This window comes from Girardinichthys multiradiatus, chromosome 5 (genome assembly GCF_021462225.1).
Source record: "Girardinichthys multiradiatus isolate DD_20200921_A chromosome 5, DD_fGirMul_XY1, whole genome shotgun sequence".
Lineage (NCBI taxonomy): Eukaryota > Metazoa > Chordata > Actinopteri > Cyprinodontiformes > Goodeidae > Girardinichthys > Girardinichthys multiradiatus.
Window position 1 is genome coordinate 4,563,580 of NC_061798.1, and position 20,578 is coordinate 4,584,157.

At 42.0% G+C, this 20,578-nt stretch overlaps 2 protein-coding genes across 10 annotated transcripts in view; one reads left to right on the plus strand and one right to left on the minus strand.

Moving 5' to 3' along the window:
- mrpl4 (mitochondrial ribosomal protein L4) lies at positions 1-9,590 on the plus strand. Its single transcript, XM_047365812.1, has 9 exons — positions 1-202; positions 3,325-3,406; positions 3,545-3,716; positions 3,801-3,852; positions 8,240-8,357; positions 8,543-8,649; positions 8,891-9,000; positions 9,124-9,197; positions 9,311-9,590. The coding sequence occupies exons 1-9, from the start codon at positions 155-157 to the stop codon at positions 9,454-9,456; spliced, it is 909 nt and encodes a 302-aa protein (XP_047221768.1). The 5' UTR covers positions 1-154; the 3' UTR covers positions 9,457-9,590.
- The window catches only part of hyls1 (HYLS1 centriolar and ciliogenesis associated), a 22,690-nt gene continuing 11,604 nt past the window's right edge, over positions 9,493-20,578 (minus strand). For 6 of the 9 annotated variants that reach the window (XM_047365794.1, XM_047365793.1, XM_047365795.1 and 3 more), the window contains 6 exons: positions 19,788-19,954; positions 19,657-19,702; positions 19,428-19,482; positions 13,526-13,607; positions 13,396-13,422; positions 9,493-9,738 (listed from right to left, as the gene is read on the minus strand). In XM_047365794.1, coding sequence (XP_047221750.1) covers positions 9,604-9,738; positions 13,396-13,422; positions 13,526-13,607; positions 19,428-19,482; positions 19,657-19,702; positions 19,788-19,954 — 512 coding nt within the window. In that variant the 3' untranslated portion in view covers positions 9,493-9,603. Of the gene's footprint in view, positions 9,739-11,750; positions 13,281-13,395; positions 13,423-13,525; positions 13,608-19,427; positions 19,483-19,656; positions 19,703-19,787; positions 19,955-20,578 lie in introns of those variants that run through there. The other 3 variants (XM_047365796.1, XM_047365801.1, XM_047365802.1) reach the window with 3 other exon arrangements.

The following is a 20,578-nucleotide window of genomic DNA, read 5'->3' on the forward strand; positions in this document are numbered from 1 at the left end:
AATATGCGCCAATCCCCCCACTGCATAGTAATAAGTCTGTCACCACGACCTTTCCTGCGCCGTTGCACCGCTGATCATGCTTGCCACGGTAACTGTGGGTTATTAATGTAACAGGGGTAAACGTGACTGTCTGTCGAAGAAGAAGAAGAAGAAAATGCTTCGTTTCTCCTGTGTGGTTTTCAGCAGAGGAGCGGCTAGAAGGGTAAGTTCTTCCCAGCTAGCAGTCTCCATGCTGCATTCCGTGTTGTAGTGAAATGGTAAGAAAGTTTAGGTTTCATTCTAACAACAACAAATGCGTCAGGCCTGACCAGGTCCAGTCGATACTCGCTGTTAGCATAAACAGAAAGGTGTAGTCTGATTTATGAAAGACCGTAAGAAAAAAAAAAACTGTTATGTAAATAAATGGTCTTAGCTGCAAGTCGCACTGGACAATCTGGAAAACGCAATGACATTAGCATGTAATATGTCAAATCAGGGATACATTGATATATATATATATATAGACGTGAATTAAAAACAGAATAAATAGTAATTTCGGTTGCTGCGCATTCAAACCTCCAGTAATATACAGGTCCTTCTCAAAAAATTAGCATATTGTGATAAAGTTCATTATTTTCTATAATGTAATGATGAAAATTTAATATTCATATATTTTAGATTCATTGCACACTAACTGAAATATTTCAGGTCCTTTATTGTCTTAATACGGATGATTTTGGCATACAGCTCATGAAAACCCAAAATTCCTATCTCACAAAATTAGCATATTTCATCCGACCAATAAAAGAAAAGTGTTTTTAATACAAAAAACGTCAACCTTCAAATAATCATGTACAGTTATGCACTCAATACTTGGTCGGGAATCCTTTTGCAGAAATGACTGCTTCAATGCGGCGTGGCATGGAGGCAATCAGCCTGTGGCACTGCTGAGGTCTTATGGAGGCCCAGGATGCTTCGATAGCGGCCTTTAGCTCATCCAGAGTGTTGGGTCTTGAGTCTCTCAACGTTCTCTTCACAATATCCCACAGATTCTCTATGGGGTTCAGGTCAGGAGAGTTGGCAGGCCAATTGAGCACAGTGATACCATGGTCAGTAAACCATTTACCAGTGGTTTTGGCACTGTGAGCAGGCGCCAGGTCGTGTTGAAAAATGAAATCTTCATCTCCATAAAGCTTTTCAGCAGATGGAAGCATGAAGTGCTCCAAAATCTCCTGATAGCTAGCTGCATTGACCCTGCCCTTGATAAAACACAGTGGACCAACACCAGCAGCTGACACGGCACCCCAGACCATCACTGACTGTGGGTACTTGACACTGGACTTCTGGCATTTTGGCATTTCCTTCTCCCCAGTCTTCCTCCAGACTCTGGCACCTTGATTTCCGAATGACATGCAGAATTTGCTTTCATCCGAAAAAAGTACTTTGGACCACTGAGCAACAGTCCAGTGCTGCTTCTCTGTAACCCAGGTCTGGGGAATGCGGCACTTGTAGCCCATTTCCTGCACACGCCTGTGCACGGTGGCTCTGGATGTTTCTACTCCAGACTCAGTCCACTGGTTCCGCAGGTCCCCCAAGGTCTGGAATCGGCCCTTCTCCACAATCTTCCTCAGGGTCTGGTCACCTCTTCTCGTTGTGCAGCGTTTTCTGCCACACTTTTTCCTTCCCACAGACTTCCCACTGAGGTGCCTTGATACAGCACTCTGGGAACAGCCTATTCGTTCAGAAATTTCTTTCTGTGTCTTACCCTCTTGCTTGAGGGTGTCAATAGTGGCCTTCTGGACAGCAGTCAGGTCGGCAGTCTTACCCATGATTGGGGTTTTTGAGTGATGAACCAGGCTGGGAGTTTTAAAGGCCTCAGGAATCTTTTGCAGGTGTTTAGAGTTAACTCGTTGATTCAGATGATTAGGTTCATAGCTCGTTTAGAGACCCTTTTAATGATATGCTAATTTTGTGAGATAGGAATTTTGGGTTTTCATGAGCTGTATGCCAAAATCATCCGTATTAAGACAATAAAATACCTGAAATATTTCAGTTAGTGTGCAATGAATCTAAAATATATGAATGTTAAATTTTCATCATGACATTATGGAAAATAATGAACTTTATCACAATATGCTAATTTTTTGAGAAGGACCTGTACTTCAGCAGTTGGATGGACTTTGATGTCCCTACCTGAGCTACATCTTAGTGACTGAGATGGGAAGGTTCCATCATCATGATGTTGGAAAAGAGTTTTTAAGAAGATGTTGGTTAATCACACTCGATATTGTCATTGCAATATTGAAATGTCTTGTTTACCTAATCTTGTGCAATCCGAATTCAAAACTTTATTCCAGATTTATCCTGGTGACCTATAGAACTCTAATGAAAACGATTCAGCAAATTGTGTAGAACACCAACTGTCCTGACTTTTTCATAGATAAAGCAGTCGGCTAACTGTTCTCTGTCATCCTACATAAAAAGACAGACCATAACTACCACTTCCATGGCTAATCAAATGCCACTCTGCAGTCTACTTAGGAGTTGCAGGCTTTGAAGGAAGGTTGCTGGATGACACCTGCTTTATAACATGGTTGGATGTTAATTGTCATATTTGTCTCCATGACACTCCGATTGGATGATTCCTGCCTTTAAGAATCTATAGTTTAGTGTGGTGTAAAAGTAAAGGGGCTGGCCCATATACGGAGACATTATTCCTCAATGCAGCCGTCTGGGGTTCGATTCCCCAACTTGGGAGCTTTGCTGCATGTCTTCCCCTCTTTTCTATCTGCCCATTTCCTGTCTGAATACTGCACATAAGGGCCACTATCACCACAAAAACCTTTAAAAAAGAATCTACAGTTTACCGCAGTCTTTTATGTCCTGCTGTTATTGTCTTATTGGAAACTCGTTCTGTCAAATGTCAGGACACATGGAAGCAGAAATGACAGGAATAACATATCTGCAATATTTTTTACTATAAATGCCTTGAGGGTCGGATTTTGGAAGAGGTAGGTCTTTATCTGTTGAAAAATAAAATCTAACAGGTTATTGCCAGCTTAGCCTCATCAGCAACTCATAAAATGTAATAAAGATCTAAAGTATATATTTTTAAGTTTGGAACCTGGTGGAGACTAAAACAGTTATCACAAGATTAAATTAACCTCCTGTAGTAGCAGCAGCTCTGTAATGTGAAGCTTAGATGGTGGTCATCTTTTCTGCTGCTGCTACAAAGCTTTTCTTAGGTGAAAATTTAAAACATGTATTTCTCTTTATACAGTATCTTAGTTGAATTTTTGTTATGTGGATAATCTCATTGTTTGTCCAACTTTTTTTTTTCCTCAGTTTGCTTCTTCTTTCTCCAATGAGACAGCTCTACCTCCAAACTTGCGCCTCCCCACAAATCTTGTGGATCCTGCCAGATTAAGTAAGTCTAAAATGTAGATGAATTAAATGACTTTGCTCTGAGCGGTCATTTTATTAATCTACAAATAATCTGAATAAATGTTGTCTACATGTAGCATAACGTGTAACCCTTCTCACGCTGCTTTATGTTCTTCTACAGAGCGGCCTCCACCTTCAGCAGACTCCTCGCTGCCTCTACTCAGGGAATGCGATGCTGCGATTCCTGCTCACCTGAGCCCCGTGCGAACATGGGTGGAGACTCTGGAGAATAAGGACAGCGAACCATTGGGTCTGGCTGAGCTTCACCCTGATGTCTTTGCAGTGGCTCCAAGGTAAGTAGAACCTTTTCCATCAGGCTGAACTAAAATATCCAAACTACTGCAGGTTTAAAATAAATCTTTGTTCTCCTAACACAGGCTTGATGTTCTCCACACTGTTGAAACATGGCAGAGAAACTACAAAAGAATTGTAAGTTACATATTTGTAAATTGATAATAAAAATACAATCAACAATACACAATATTATGTTCACTTCTGAAGTTTTTGTAAGTTTTCATTACTAAGTTCAGTGTTGCTCAATTCGTTGTTTGGGTCCCACACCACAGTTGGTGCTTTAGGCAGTCCTTTTTTCCCCAAAACACAGATTTAAATAAAAAAAGCAAATAAAATTCCAGTCTAAGCCCCCTTCATCATATTGTGAGCCAGCTGGTAAAAACACTCATCTCTATTCTATATCAGAACGGATGTTGTGGGGGGAGAAACCTATTTTGTTAGCTTGAGTCGATTTTCTTTGATTTTTGTGTTGTTTTTTTTTTGGAAATATGCAAAACAATTGTGCTCAGAACATGCTAAAGCATAGAGTGAGTATACACACACCAAGCAGTATCGGCCACTGCCAAAGCAGAAGCAGCACCCCTTAGTTTTAGCTTAGAGTTGTGCTAAAAGTCTATTTTATATGTATTTGACACATATAAACAAGCAGTTTGTAATCCTCTGAACTGACATTCAGCCACATGAGCAGGAAACAGCAGTGCTGTAGTCGTTCTGTGCTGTAAGCTGCACCTGGCCAACTTATTACCCAAGTAATTATTAGTCAGGACAATATTCATTTGGAGCCTATTTTTATTAGATTAGTTCAGTGAAGAACTTGTTTGGTTTGTCCAAGCCAGAGAGCTAGCTTGGTGCCAAATAATTACATCAGGTTAAACTTGTATTCCAGGAAATGCTTAATCCTCCCTTTGTTTGAGAGAGTTTTTAATAGGCCACCTAACCCCAATTCGGTTCTGCAAACTAGAAGTACAGGGGTTAGACAATGAAACTGAAACACCTGGTTTTAGACCACAATAATTTATTAGTATGGTGTAGGGCCTCCTTTTGTAGCCAATACAGCATCAATTCGTCTTGGGAATGACATATACAAGTCCTGCACAGTGGTCAGAGGGATTTTAAGCCATTCTTGCAGGATAGTGGCCAGGTCACTACGTAATACTGGTGGAGGAAAACGTTTCCTGACTCGCTCCTCCAAAACACCCCAAAGTGGCTCAATAATATTTAGATCTGGTGACTGTGCAGGCCATGGGAGATGTTCAACTTCACTTTCATGTTCATCAAACCAATCTTTCACCAGTCTTGCTGTGTGTATTGGTACATTGTCATCCTGATACACGGCACCGCCTTCAGGATACAATGTTTGAACCATTGGATGCACATGGTCCTCAAGAATGGTTCGGTAGTCCTTGGCAGTGACGTGCCCATCTAGCACAAGTATTGGGCCAAGGGAATGCCATGATATGGCAGCCCAAACCATCACTGATCCACCCCCATGCTTCACTCTGGGCATGCAACAGTCTGGGTGGTACGCTTCTTTGAAGCTTCTCCACACCGTAACTCTCCTGGATGTGGGGAAAACAGTAAAGGTGGACTCATCAGAGAACAATACATGTTTTACTTTGTCCACAGCCCAAGATTTGCGCTCCTTGCACCATTGAAACCGACGTTTGGCATTGGCATGAGTGACCAAAGGTTTGGCTATAGCAGCCCGGCCGTGTATATTGACCCTGTGGAGCTCCTGACGGACAGTTCTGGTGGAAACAGGAGAGTTGAGGTGCACATTTAATTCTGCCGTGATTTGGGCAGCCGTGGTTTTATGTTTTTTGGATACAATCCGGGTTAGCACCCGAACATCCCTTTCAGACAGCTTCCTCTTGCGTCCACAGTTAATCCTGTTGGATGTGGTTCGTCCTTCTTGGTGGTATGCTGACATTACCATGGATACCGTGGCTCTTGATACATCACAAAGACTTGCTGTCTTGGTCACAGATGCACCAGCAAGACGTGCACCAACAATTTGTCCTCTTTTGAACTCTGGTATGTCACCCATAATGTTGTGTGCATTTCAATATTTTGAGCAAAACTGTGCTCTTACCCTGCTAATTGAACCTTCACACTCTGCTCTTACTGGTGCAATGTGCAATCAGTGAAGACTGGCTACCAGGCTGGTCCAATTTAGCCATGAAACCTAACAACACTAAAATGACAAGTGTTTCAGTTTCATTGTCCAACCTTTGTATATTACACCAAGTGTGTGCCTATATCTACAGGTCCTTCTCAAAATATTAGCATATTGTGATAAAGTTTATTATTTTCCATAATGTCATGATGAAAATTTAACATTCATATATTTTAGATTCATTGCACACTAACTGAAATATTTCAGGTCTTTTATTGTCTTAATATGGATGATTTTGGCATACAGCTCATGAAAACCCAAAATTCCTATCTCACAAAATTAGCATATCATTAAAAGGGTCTCTAAACGAGCTATGAACCTAATCATCTGAATCAACGAGTTAACTCTAAACACCTGCAAAAGATTCCTGAGGTCTTTAAAACTCCCAGCCTGGTTCATCACTCAAAACCCCAATCATGGGTAAGACTGCCGACCTGACTGCTGTCCAGAAGGCCACTATTGACACCCTCAAGCAAGAGGGTAAGACACAGAAAGACATTTCTGAATGAATAGGCTGTTCCCAGAGTGCTGTATCAAGGCACCTCAGTGGGAAGTCTGTGGGAAGGAAAAAGTGTGGCAGAAAACGCTGCACAACGAGAAGAGGTGACCGGACCCTGAGGAAGATTGTGGAGAAGGGCCGATTCCAGACCTTGGGGGACCTGTGGAAGCAGTGGACTGAGTCTGGAGTAGAAACATCCAGAACCACCGTGCACAGGAGTGTGCAGGAAATGGGCTACAGGTGCCGCATTCCCCAGGTCAAGCCACTTTTGAACCAGAAACAGCGGCAGAAGCGCCTGACCTGGGCTACAGAGAAGCAGCACTGGACTGTTGCTCAGTGGTCCAAAGTACTTTTTTCGGATGAAAGCAAATTCTGCATGTCATTTGGAAATCAAGGTGCCAGAGTCTGGAGGAAGACTGGAGAGAAGGAAATGCCAAAATGCCAGAAGTCCAGTGTCAAGTACCCACAGTCAGTGATGGTCTGGGGTGCCGTGTCAGCTGCTGGTGTTGGTCCACTGTGTTTTATCAAGGGCAGGGTCAATGCAGCTAGCTATCAGGAGATTTTGGAGCACTTCATGCTTCCATCTGCTGAAAAGCTTTATGGAGATGAAGATTTCATTTTTCAGCACGACCTGGCACCTGCTCACAGTGTCAAAACCACTGGTAAATGGTTTACTGACCATGGTATCACTGTGCTCAATTGGCCTGCCAACTCTCCTGACCTGAACCCCATAGAGAATCTGTGGGATATTGTGAAGAGAACATTGAGAGACTCAAGACCCAACACTCTGAATGAGCTAAAGGCCGCTATCGAAGCATCCTGGGCCTCCATAAGACCTCAGCAGTGCCACAGGCTGATTGCCTCCATGCCACGCCGCATTGAAGCAGTCATTTCTGCAAAAGGATTCCCGACCAAGTATTGAGTGCATAACTGTACATGATTATTTGAAGGTTGACGTTTTTTGTATTAAAAACACTTTTCTTTTATTGGTCGGATGAAATATGCTAATTTTGTGAGATAGGAATTTTGGGTTTTCATGAGCTGTATGCCAAAATCATTCGTATTAAGACAATAAAAGACCTGAAATATTTCAGTTAGTGTGCAATGAATCTAAAATATATGAATGTTAAATTTTCATCATGACATTATGGAACATAATGAACTTTATCACAATATGCTAATATTTTGAGAAGGACCTGTATATGAAGAGACTTGAATGTGTAGAGTTGCACGGCAAACTGCTCCTTTACCTCTCCAAAAAATATCTGTGATGAGAAACATGTAGTAAAGGATCATACTAACCAGAACCCAGTTTATCTCATCCTTTCAACCAGATGTCTAACATCCTCACTGTAATTCATCCAAACAGTTTTAATCATTAGTTGCTGATGGGAATGCTCTTGATGTCAACTGACATTTATGACCTCTGATTAATATTTATTAAGTTTCAAGCAGGATTTATGAATACCGCTGGCCATATTAAAAGGACAAGATAATGTTTAGAAACAGGGTTAAGAGACAATACAATCATACAGTGATAACTCCATTATGTATTAATGTTAAGGTACAATTTATTTTATGCTTACACCTTTTAAAATAGTTTGTCTAAAATCTAGCATAGAAAAAGCAAAGCTAACTCTGGATCTACTAACATACAGCTCACATGTAAATTGATTTTTTTTAAGCCCAAACTCAGCTCCTAAAGAGCTCTAAGCTTTTCTTTGCACCACTGAAGAGTTAGGATTTTATGTATTTTGCATCTTTCTGAGGGTGCTTTGTTTTTCTGGTTTCTTCTTGGCTAAGATGAAAATGACTACTAATGATCCGACTTTATTTTAATATCTCAGAGTCACGCTAACACAAAGGTGAGGTCAGAGGTGCGAGGTGGAGGCAGGAAACCATGGAAACAAAAAGGAAGTGGAAGAGCTCGCCATGGAAGCATCCGATCACCTCTATGGAGAGGAGGTAACTTTTTCTGCTGTTCCCATCAGTTTTTATATGGATAGAAAAAAAAAACCTTCCCTCCACTTAAACTATTGTTACAAGTTTAAGAAATGGCTTTTTTGGTGAGCTTTAAACCCAGATAAGTTGGTTTTTATGGTGATCTAAAAGGATTCATTCATATATATATTTTTTTTTTTTTTACTCAGGTGGGGTTTCTCATGGACCAAGAGGACCAAACAGTTACTATTACATGTTGCCCATGAAAGTTCGAGTGCTGGGGCTGAAGGTGGCGCTAAGCTCCAAGTTAGCTCAGGTAAACACAACAGAGTAAATATAGTTGAATCAGCTTCACATGTACAGCAGCAGTTCGAGGTACTTTGAACTGACATGGAAGAAACGAATGTTGGCACTTTCTGTTAGAAATATGTGGTTTTTAAATGCTAACCAAATCATTAATGCAAACAAAGGATCATTTAATAGTTGTGGTTTGGCCCCAGACAGGATTTTATTGACTATAAATGTATGATTTTAATCTACACTCCCGTTTTCTGCAGCAATACCTCCACATTGTGGACTCCCTGAATATTCCCACAGCAGACTCTCAGTACCTGCTGGATCTCATCAGATGCAGACACTGGGGAGAATCTGTGTTACTGGTTGATGTGTGGGTATCTTACCTGGTTCATGTGCATCAGGGCAAATGGGCTTAGCTTCCATCTTGTAAAATGTAAGTCTACATAGATGCTCTATTGTAGCTTAGTTTAATTTATTTAATGGCTGCTTTCAGATGTCAAGAGTTCCCTGACAATATGCTCCAGGCTACAGCAAACCTAAAGACAGTGAACCTTATTCCAGCAATCGGTGAGTTAGCAGTTTCTTTTGTCACACCAGTTCTGAAACAGATTTTAGAATTTCTTGGGCTTCTTCTAATATAAGGTAACTAAACGGTGTTTAATTTTTTTCACCTCTGTCAGGTCTGAATGTACACAGCATGCTGAAACATGAAGCCATCATCCTCACCCTGGACACGGTCAGGTTTCTGGAAGAGAAGCTCCTTTGGCACGACCAGCGTTACACCCCTCTGTACCCATTCAGACTGCCCTATTCTGACTTCCCTTAGAACTACTGGTCTGCAATGTATTCACTGGCAACAAGACCGATTTTCTTTGTTTATTATGAGTAACACAAAATTCCAATAAATAATTCAAACTTTTAAAAGTATAAAAACAGTCATTAAAATATCCCTAAATAGTGTGCAGTGTCCAGCTTAAAACTGACAATGAATCTTTTGTGGGAGGTGCCCATTTGCCAGATCGTTCCTGATCATCCAGCGGAGCGTGGAACGTTTCTTCTCTGTCGGAACAGTGTAGGTGTTGGGAACGTAAACTCTTCGAGGTTTAGGCTGAAACACAACATAAAGACAGGAATGTCAGAGCACTTCTCCCATCCAACATGGGTGGAGAAGGTGTGATAGTTTCGGCTCTTCCAGAACACAATGTTCCATGAAGAGCCCAAAGTGTGTGGCAACTCAATGCTCAGCCAGCAGAAACACGAGCTCACTTCTAACCCCTCCTTTTCAATGTGACTCAGATCATTAACACACAGCTTTGAAGAGGGCAAGTCAGCTCTACAATATATAAGTATTTACATAACTGTGGTCTTTAGAAAAATAATATAAAATTACTATTTCCAAAAAAAGTAATGACTTTATATGTGAAAAAGCATACACATTTTTACAACTGCTGTCAGTTGAGAGGCTGAATCTTTAGTGAAGTAAACATGAGCTCCTCACCACTCAACGGTTTATCTGCAACATTTGAAAAATATTCTTTTGATTAAGATTCAGAAAATGCAAAACAACCACTGTAAACAAGACACGTTCCTTAAATCTACAGGTCCTTCTCAAAATATTAGCATATTGTGATAAAGTTAATTATTTTCCATAAGGTCATGATGAAAATTTAACATTCATATATTTTAGATTCATTGCACACTAACTGAAATATTTCAGGTCTTTTATTGTCTTAATACGGATGATTTTGGCATACAGATCATGAAAACCCAAAATTCCTATCTCACAAAATTAGCATATTTCATCCGACCAATAAAAGAAAAGTGTTTTTAATACAAAAAACATCAACCTTCAAATAATCATGTACAGTTATGCACTCAATACTTGGTCAGGAATCCTTTTGCAGAAATGACTGCTTCAATGCGGCGTGGCATGGAGGCAATCAGCCTGTGGCACTGCTGAGGTCTTATGGAGGCCCAGGATGCTTCGATAGCGGCCTTTAGCTCATCCAGAGTGTTGGGTCTTGAGTCTCTCAACGTTCTCTTCACAATATCCCACAGATTCTCTATGGGGTTCAGGTCAGGAGAGTTGGCAGGCCAATTGAGCACAGTGATACCATGGTCAGTAAACCATTTACCAGTGGTTTTGGCACTGTGAGCAGGTGCCAGGTCGTGCTGAAAAATGAAATCTTCATCTCCATAAAGCTTTTCAGCAGATGGAAGCATGAAGTGCTCCAAAATCTCCTGATAGCTAGCTGCATTGACCCTGCCCTTGATAAAACACAGTGGACCAACACCAGCAGCTGACACGGCACCCCAGACCATCACTGACTGTGGGTACTTGACACTGGACTTCTGGCATTTTGGCATTTCCTTCTCCCCAGTCTTCCTCCAGACTCTGGCACCTTGATTTCCGAATGACATGCAGAATTTGCTATCATCCGAAAAAAGTACTTTGGACCACTGAGCAACAGTCCAGTGCTGCTTCTCTGTAGCCCAGGTCTGGGGAATGCGGCACCTGTAGCCCATTTCCTGCACACGCCTGTGCACGGTGGCTCTGGATGTTTCTACTCCAGACTCAGTCCACTGCTTCCACAGGTCCCCCAAGGTCTGGAATCGGCCCTTCTCCACAATCTTCCTCAGGGTCCGGTCACCTCTTCTCATTGTGCAGCGTTTTCTGCCACACTTTTTCCTTCCCACAGACTTCCCACTGAGGTGCCTTGATACAGCACTCTGGGAACAGCCTATTCGTTCAGAAATTTCTTTCTGTGTCTTACCCTCTTGCTTGAGGGTGTCAATAGTGGCCTTCTGGACAGCAGTCAGGTCGGCAGTCTTACCCATGATTGGGGTTTTGAGTGATGAACCAGGCTGGGAGTTTTAAAGGCCTCAGGAATCTTTTGCAGGTGTTTAGAGTTAACTCGTTGATTCAGATGATTAGGTTCATAGCTCGTTTAGAGACCCTTTTAATGATATGCTAATTTTGTGAGATAGGAATTTTGGGTTTTCATGAGCTGTATGCCAAAATCATCCGTATTAAGACAATAAAAGACCTGAAATATTTCAGTTAGTGTTCAATGAATCTAAAATATATGAATGTTAAATTTTCATCATGACATTATGGAAAATAATGAACTTTATCACAATATGCTAATATTTTGAGAAGGACCTGTATACATGGGTTCATGCATACTTCTTTAAAACCACCATCAGTGAACGCTGTTCATCACAGTAGTCCTAAAGGTAAAGCTCTGGAATGCAACAGGAAACAAGATGGGAAGACCTGGTTGATCTGTTTTAAGCTGAATCAGTAAACAGTGCTGTCATTTTTCTTGGAAATGCTCAATACTAAATCTGTCAGGTAGAAAATGTGGCTATTAAATCAGATTACCTGTTATGCTGACCTGTAACCCATTCACCATGGAGTGCATGAAACAAAACAGGAAGTGCAACAGGAACCACCTAGTGGTTGAATCGTTTTGCTTTACAATTACAACAACTACTCTTTACACTAGTTTACGGTTTAGTTTTACTCAGGAATGTTTTTCTCAGCTTGTGAAGTTTCTGGTGGTTTGGTTGCCTGGGTCAAGTGTCCAGACTGCATTTCTTACCACTGGACCCTTTTACCCAGCTAAACCCAGAGATGTTTAACTAGGGCAGTTTCTTTAATATCACTCCCCTTAGAAGCAGAACTGTCCGTTTATCATGGGAGCTTGTTAGCCACGGAGGCTATGCTGCCATCTTTTGGTCAAGATCTTACAGTTAAAGCCAACCGCAGCATTTAAATATCTCCGTGTGTCGTCAGTTCAACAGCACTGCAAAAAAGATGTGAGAACCTGCTACATCTACTGCTCAGAAAGTGTCCAAGGACAGACCACTGGAAATTTAAGCAATACTCCTGGTGTGACATCTCAACACCATGATGTGATTTTGGTGAATCTATTCTTTTATTGCTAAATTACTTTAGTAAACATAGCAGCTTTATCTTTAATTTTTTATCTTTTACAGGTTACATTAGAATACGTTGTATAATATAGGCTTATTTAACTGAAAATACTTCACAACAGCAAAACAAACAAACAAAAAACCTGGGAATAATTTGAAGAAAGTTTAAACAGAACCAACAATTACATTCCGATTCCCAACATGGAAACTATTTAAAAACATCTAAATGAAAAAGAAAATATTAAATGTGTCTCCGTTTAAACAATGAATCTCTCTTTAAACTAGTACATTTAAATGTTTGCTTCTTTAGGCTTGAGAAATGCTGAGTTTTTACACCCCCTAATGTAAAATCAATTATATTCATTTTATTTATTAACAGCATATTAAACATAGTATAGCTTAGTATAGAAAGCTTCATGACAACAAAAACCTCAACAGAAAAGGTGAAGAACGGTTGAATTATTCAGTTTTATTTGCTAACCTGCAGTCTTACCTTCTATCATGGGTCATGGGATCAAACAAGTTTTAGCTCAGCTCTCCAGAACCTCAGTATGAAATGCCAGCATATATAAATACACACACAATCAATGTGTTTTTACATATTGTGGTGGATGTTTGGGACTGATGCTTGCTATATGATTTTAACGATGGAAACCAAAGTTAAATTCCTTGTTTTATTCACAAACGTGGCCATTAATGTAAAGGTTGATTCTGAAAAAAAAAAAAAAACGATTCTAAACTGATCCAACTATGAGCCAAACAGTCAAAGAGGATTTTTTTTTTTATATACCGTATACAGGTATAAAAAATTATAAGAAATACTCACAGGCAGAGGCTGGTATGCAAGCTTTTCCTGAGAACAAGAAGATTGTGCAAAAAAAATGATATTTGTGTATCAGCCCATAAAGCAATTGCACCAAACATTGTTCAAAGAAGAAAGTTCCATGTTTCCATACCTTTATCTCCCAGCGGAGAGCTTTCCTGTCCTTCTCTCCAGACACTTGGAACATTTCCCACATCTGTTTGTACTGGAAATACCTGCAGAGACAAAAATAACAACATGACAGGACCTTTATACTAACAACAATGCACTCTAAGGAAAGACTGATGCGAATTAAGGACAGTTACACATGACACAATTCAAGGCTTGTTTCTTGTATTTGTTGTCATATAAAGCCATGCCCCCTTGGTACCGAACATGGTCCAGGCTCCTGAAGTGTTGCATAGATTTGTTTTTACTAAACTCTTCATGGAAATAACCTTAGTAGATCAATAGAAACTGGTGCAAAACAGTGAGATGAACTGAAGTCAAAGTATTTCAGGCTGTTTACTTATTTTATATGCAAAGTTTCCTGTTCTCTATAAATGGAACATATTTGTACCAATTTGGTTTTGAATTTGTATTCCCTATTAAGGTAAGACTGAACCCCTTTATTGCCTCATTATTATGGAGTATTATTGTTCTGTTTAAAGTGAATTGTATTTCTTTTAAAGTTCTGGGTAAAGAGTGACACATTTGGGCCTTTTGTTGCCAGACAACCAATTTTCCTCTTTTCACTTGAAGGTCATCTCAAAAAGGTCACCAATAATAATCTATAACAATGTCATACTGAGCCTCTGACTTTCAGAGCCGCTCTCCAACCAGTAGTAGCTAGGTCTCCTACAGAAATGCTCAATGGTCAGTCAGACAACCTTGGACCACAGAAGAAAAAAAAACACTAAACTTTGGAGGTTTCCCTACTGGCGTCTGCACTTACACACCAGTTTATCCCAAACACTGAAAAACGTGTCTTGGAGTTAAATGTTTCCTGCTCTATTTTATGACCAAGTTTATTTAGCCAAAATAATTTGGTGTCAGTCCAGTTTTTTAGCAAAATGAACATGAGCAAATCCCAGACACTTTTTAACCAAAGTGTTGTGATCAATAGGGGGCACCACTGAGCATAAAAATGCTCTAAGAAAAGACCCATTTCCTCATTACTGGCTGGACATCACTGCTTTATTTGCACCACTACATTATCTCCAGCTGAAATAATTATTCCTACAATCATTGTCCCTGGAATGCTGCAACAGGAACACGGTATAGCAGCATGTTTTTAAAACCTATTCAAGAATACCGTTTTATATTATGCCCTCTCATTTTAAACACAGAACAGTCCTAACAAAAGGAAAAACTTGAGTGAGTTTTCTAGAAAGCCACATTTGCTCACCCTTAAATGGGAGTTTTGGTGTATTTGAGAAACTATTGCAGGGAATCGGTTAAAAATAGAAAAAGTGACCGTCTAATTAAGTGGTCTTCTAATTATTTATTTCATAAGAAAACAAACATGAATTAACAGGAACAAATAAAATGAACACATATCTAAAATTTTGGACCAATATAAGTAGGTTATAAAACAGACATTTTAAATGCATTTCAAGCCAGACAGTGAAAATGCTCACCCTTACCATATATGGAAAAAACTGATAAGCCTTTCTATTCCCCCCGTGAGTTCGCTTCGTTCATCCTGGTCGGTGTTTACATCCCGCCACAAGCTAACGTGCAGGTCGCACAGCGCATGCTCGCCGACCAGATACTGAGTGTGGAGCGGACCAACCCGGACTCCTTAGTAATCGTCGCTGGTGACTTTTAACAAAGGTAATCTGACCCACGAACTCCCCAAATATAGACAGTTTATAAAATGTCCGACCAGAGAGGACAACATTCTGGATCACTGTTACACCACCATCAGAGACGCTTATCACGCCGTCCCACGTGCTGCACTGGGCCAATCCGACCACATCATGGTCCACCTGATTCCTGCATACAGGCAGAAACTAAAGCTCTGCAAACCTGTTGTGAGGACGACAAGGAAGTGGAGCAGTGAGGCTGTGGAGAATCTCCAGGCGTGTTTAGGCTGTACAGACTGGGATGTGTTCAGGACTACTACCAACAGTCTGGACGAGTACACAGAGGCTGTGACTTCCTACATCAGCTTCTGTGAGGACAGCTGTGTACCATCATGCACCAGGGTGAGTTACAACAACGACAAACCCTGGTTCACAGCTAAACTCAGAAGGTTAAGACTGGATAAGGAAAAGGCCTTCAGGAGTGGGGACAAAGACATATACAGAGAGGCAAAGTACAAGTTTGGCAAGGCAGTGAAAGAGGCCAAACGACTGTACTCTGAGAAGCTCCAAAACCAGTTCTCAGCCAACGACTCTGCGTCTGTCTGGAAAGGGCTCAAGCAAATCACCAACTACAAGCCGAAAGCCCCCCACTCCATCAACGACCGACGCCTCGCCAACGACCTGAACGAGTTCTACTGCCGCTTTGAAAGACAAAGGGACAGTCCTGCAACCATCTCCCACGACGCCCCCCAACAGCTGCAGCCACAATCCACCACCCCCACCTCCCCCACCTCAAGAGGGGCCTTGGCACCTCCAACCCCCACCCTGAAGTTCCCCCCCACCAGCCCCCTACCCACGCCGAGGACGGCTCTTTCCATCCAGGAGAGGGACGTCAACAAACTCTTCAGGAGACAGAACCCCCGGAAAGCTGCTGGTCCGGATTCTGTCTCACCAGCCAGCCTGAAGCACTGCGCTGATCAGCTGTCTCCAGTCTTCACAGACATTTTTAACACCTCACTGGAGACATGTCATGTGCCAGCCTGCTTCAAGTCCTCCACCATCGTCCCTGTTCCCAAGAAGCCAAGGACCACAGGGCTTAATGACTTCAGACCCGTCGCCCTGACCTCTGTGGTGATGAAGTCCTTTGAGCGCCTTGTGCTCTCACACCTAAAAGACATCACCGACCCCCTCCTGGACCCCCTGCAGTTTGCCTACAGAGCCAACAGGTCTGTAGATGATGCAGTCAACATAGCCCTTCACTTCATCCTCCGGCACCTGGACTCCACAGGAACCTATGCCAGGATCCTGTTTGTGGATTTCAGCTCTGCCTTCAACACCATCGTCCCAGTTCTGCTACAGGAGAAGCTCTCCCAGCTGAGTGTGCCCGACTCCACCTGCAGGTGGATCACTGACTTCCTGTCTGACAGGAAGCAGCGCGTGAGGCTGGGGAAGCACGTCTCTGACTCCCTGACCATCAGCACCGGTTCCCCCCAAGGCTGTGTTCTCTCTCCTCTGCTCTTCTCCCTGTACACCAACAGCTGCACCTCCAGTCACCAGTCTGTCAAGCTTCTGAAGTTTGCGGACGACACCACCCTGATTGGACTCATCTCTGATGGTGATGAGTCTGCGTACAGATGGGAGATGGACCATCTGTTGGACTGGTGCAGCCAGAACAACCTTGAGCTCAACGCTCTAAAGACAGTGGAGATGGTTGTGGACTTCAGGCAGAACCCAGCCCCACCTGCCCCCATCACCCTCTGTGACTCCACAATTGACATTGAGGAATCTTTCCGCTTCCTGGGAACCATCATCTCCCAGGATCTCAAGTGGGAGCCAAACATCAGCTCCCTCATCAAGAAAGCCCATCAGAGGATGTTCTTCCTGCGGCAGCTGAAGAAATTCAACCTGCCAAAGACTATGATGGTGCACTTCTACACAGCCATCATTGAGTCCATCCTCACCTCCTCCATCACCATCTGGTACGCCGCTGCTACAGCCAAGGATAAGGGCAGGCTGCAGCGTGTCATTCAGTCTGCTGAGAAGGTGATTGGCTGCAGTCTACTGTCGCTCCAGGAACTGTACACCTCCAGGACCCTGAAGCGGGCAGGGAAGATTCTGGCTGATCCCTCCCACCCCGGTCACAGACTCTTTGAGACTCTCCCCTCTGGCAGGAGGCTGCGGTCCATCCGGACCAAAACCTCACGCCACAAGAACAGTTTTTTCCCATCTGCCACCAGCCTGGTTAACAAAGCCCGGAAACCACCCTGACACTCTCCCTTCCCCCCCCCCCTTTTTTTTTGCTGACAGGACACCTGTAACCTGTAACTCTATGCGTTACATTAACGCTCAGCTTGGACTCCTGCTTTACTTGCACACTGATCATCTGCACTGTTGAACCGCTCTTGCATCTTATACTGCTCTATATTTACTCTCACTAACTTAAAACTGTGCACATATATTTATATTATATTGTAGATATGTTTATACTTTTTAATTTGTATTGTATTGCACTGACTACGCCAAAACAAATTCCTTGTATGTCCAAAAACGTACTTGGCAATAAAGCTTTTCTGATTCTGAAAAACATTACAAAGAAAACACTATATTGCCAAAAATATGAACTTATATGTGACATCCCATTTTTAATAGATAGGGCTTAAAAAGATGTTACCTTTAGAGCAATAACATCTGGGACGCCTTTCCAAAGAGTTTTCAAGCCAATTTATGGGACTATTCTTCCAGTAGAGCATTTGTGAGATCAGACACTGATGTTGGAAGCTGTCTATGTCCTAATTAATCCCAAAGGTGTTCAATTAGGTTAAAGTCAGAACGCTGTGCAGGCCAGTCTAGTTCTTCCACACCAAGCTCACTCATCCATGTCTTATTGGAACTTGCTTTGTGCACTGGTGCACAGTAAAGTTAGAACTGAAAGCACCATCACAAAACTCTTCCCATGAAGCTGGGTGCATGAAATTGTCCAAGAATGTGTTGGTACATTCAAGCATCAAGAGTTGCTTTCACTGGATCTGTCGGCCAAACCCAACTCCACACCATAATTCCCTCTCCACCATACTACACTGCTCAAAAAAAATAAAGGGAACACTTAAACAACACAATATAGCTCCAAGTAAATCAAACTTCTGTGAAATCAAACTGTCCACTTAGGAAGCAACACTGATTGACAATCAATTTCACATGTTGTTGTGTAAATGGAAAAGACAACAGGAGGAAATCTTTGATGATTAGCAAGACACTCAATAAAGGAGTGGTTCTGCAGGTGGGGACCACAGACCACTTCTCAGTACCGATGCTTTCTGGCTGATGTTTTGGTCACTTTTGAATGTTGGTGGTGCTTTCACGCTCATGGTAGCATGAGACGGACTCTACAACCCACACAAGTGGCTCAGGTAGTGCAGCTCATCCAGGATGGCACATCAATGTGAGCTGTGGCAAGAAGGTTTGCTGTGTCTGTCAGCGTAGTGTCCAGAGCCTGGAGGAGCTACCAGGAGACAGGCCAGTAAACCAAGAGACGTGGAGGAGGCCGTTGGCAGGTGTCAAACACAGACTCGTCTACTGGATTGCCAGTTAGAGAGCATGACTCATTATACCAGATGACATCTCTTCCCTGCCCAGAATCCAAAATTCGACCTTCTGCATTGCACTTGGTGATGTAAGGCTTTGCTGTGCCTGCTGGACTGTAGAAACCCATTCCATAAAGCTCTCTGTGCACAGTTCTTGAGTTAATCTTGAGTCCACATGAAGTTTGGAAGCCTGTAGCTACCGACTGTAGAAAGTTGGCACCCCAGTACCCACTGATCCAGCTGTGATTTTACGTGGCCTCCCACTTTGTGGCTGAGTTACAGTTGCTTACCCCTCCAGGACAGGACTTTATCCACAGGTTGCATCCTATCATGGTACCATCCTGGAATTCATGAGCCCCTGAAAATGACCTATTCTTTCACAAATGCACTCTGCATGACTAGGAGCAGGATTTTCTACACATATGGAGGATTAGAATACATGAATCAATGTTTGAATCAGGGAGCAAATACTTTTGGCAATATAGTGTACATGGGTTCTCTATGTAGTTTTTGGAAAAACTGAGCTAGTTTTACTTAATCTTAGCCCTGTACTTCCTTTGCCATAGAATAATCATTTTATTGTTTTTCCTTGTTTTTTTTTTTTTTTTTTACATTTGACCCAGATGTGGATAATTGCGAACGCTTAGCAGAGAAATTTCCAACTTACTTGGCCACTGGATCAGTCTTCTTTATGACTGGTTGACACATCACTGGTCGGATGACTGTTACCCAAGTTCATTTGTTCAGTCACACAAAGATTTATGAGCAAGAATAAAAACAAAAGTTATAGGGTGTAATTCAAAATGAGAATAAAGTCAGTGAGGTTCACTGGGCCTAAAGTGATCTTGAATAGCAAAGCTTAGCTATGGCCAGTCCTTCGATCTCTGGTTACTTACAGGATTTTGGTTTGGGCCTTACATCCTGATAACTCTGTGTCTGAATCTGTTTGAAAGAAAAGATTTTAAAGATCACAGATGTTCATATATAAGTGACCATAAAAATGTCTCATGAGAACTACTTTACCCACCATGCCTTTGATATAGGATTCGAAGGCACTTGAGTCGACACCATCCGTCTCTGAACTCTGGTAGTCACTCTCATCACTTACATCTTCACTCTCTGCTTCATCATCCTTCTGATGTGACGTGGATAAATCAAGCTCAGCTATCTGCTCTTCTAGACGGCTCGTGGCATCTGTTAAATAACACCAGAATTTATGAACACATTGAGCTTTTTACTCTTTAAAAAGGTGAGGCTCAAATTCTGACTTACAATATTTAGTCATACAGAATTGTATACAGCAACTATTTAAAAAAGGCTGCTGCTAAAGCAGAAGCTGCTCCCTCAGAGAGAGGAAGTGCCACCAGACCTATAAATGTTTCTAAGGGATTCACTGGAATGATCTTTTTAGTGAAGGAGGTTATAATATACAAGGGTTGGACAATAAAACTGAAACACCTGTCATTTTAGTGTGGGAGGTTTCATGGATAAATTGGACCAGCCTGGTAGCCAGTCTTCATTGATTGCACATTGCACCAGTAAGAGCAGAGTGTGAAGGTTCAATTAGCAGGGTAAGAGCACAGTTTTACTCAAAATATTGAAATGCACACAACATTATGGGTGACATACCAGAGTTCAAAAGAGGACAAATTGTTGGTGCACGTCTTGCTGGCGCATCTGTGACCAAGACAGCAAGTCTTTGTGATGTATCAAGAGCCACGGTATCCAGGGTAATGTCAGCATACCACCAAGAAGGACGAACCATTCTTGAGGACCATGTGCATCCAATGGTTCAAACATTGTATCCTGAAGGTGGTG

What these genes read in the sequence shown, in the direction of transcription:
- mrpl4 (XM_047365812.1), top strand. Translation starts at nt 155, where the DNA reads ATGCTTCGTTTCTCCTGTGTGGTTTTCAGCAGAGGAGCGGCTAGAAGG. An exon ending in GTCTTTGCAGTGGCTCCAAG is followed by an intron (nt 3,717 to 3,800) that starts GTAAGTAGAACC and finishes CTCCTAACACAG; the next exon opens with GCTTGATGTTCTCCACACTG. An exon ending in ATCACCTCTATGGAGAGGAG is followed by an intron (nt 8,358 to 8,542) that starts GTAACTTTTTCT and finishes TTTTTTACTCAG; the next exon opens with GTGGGGTTTCTCATGGACCA.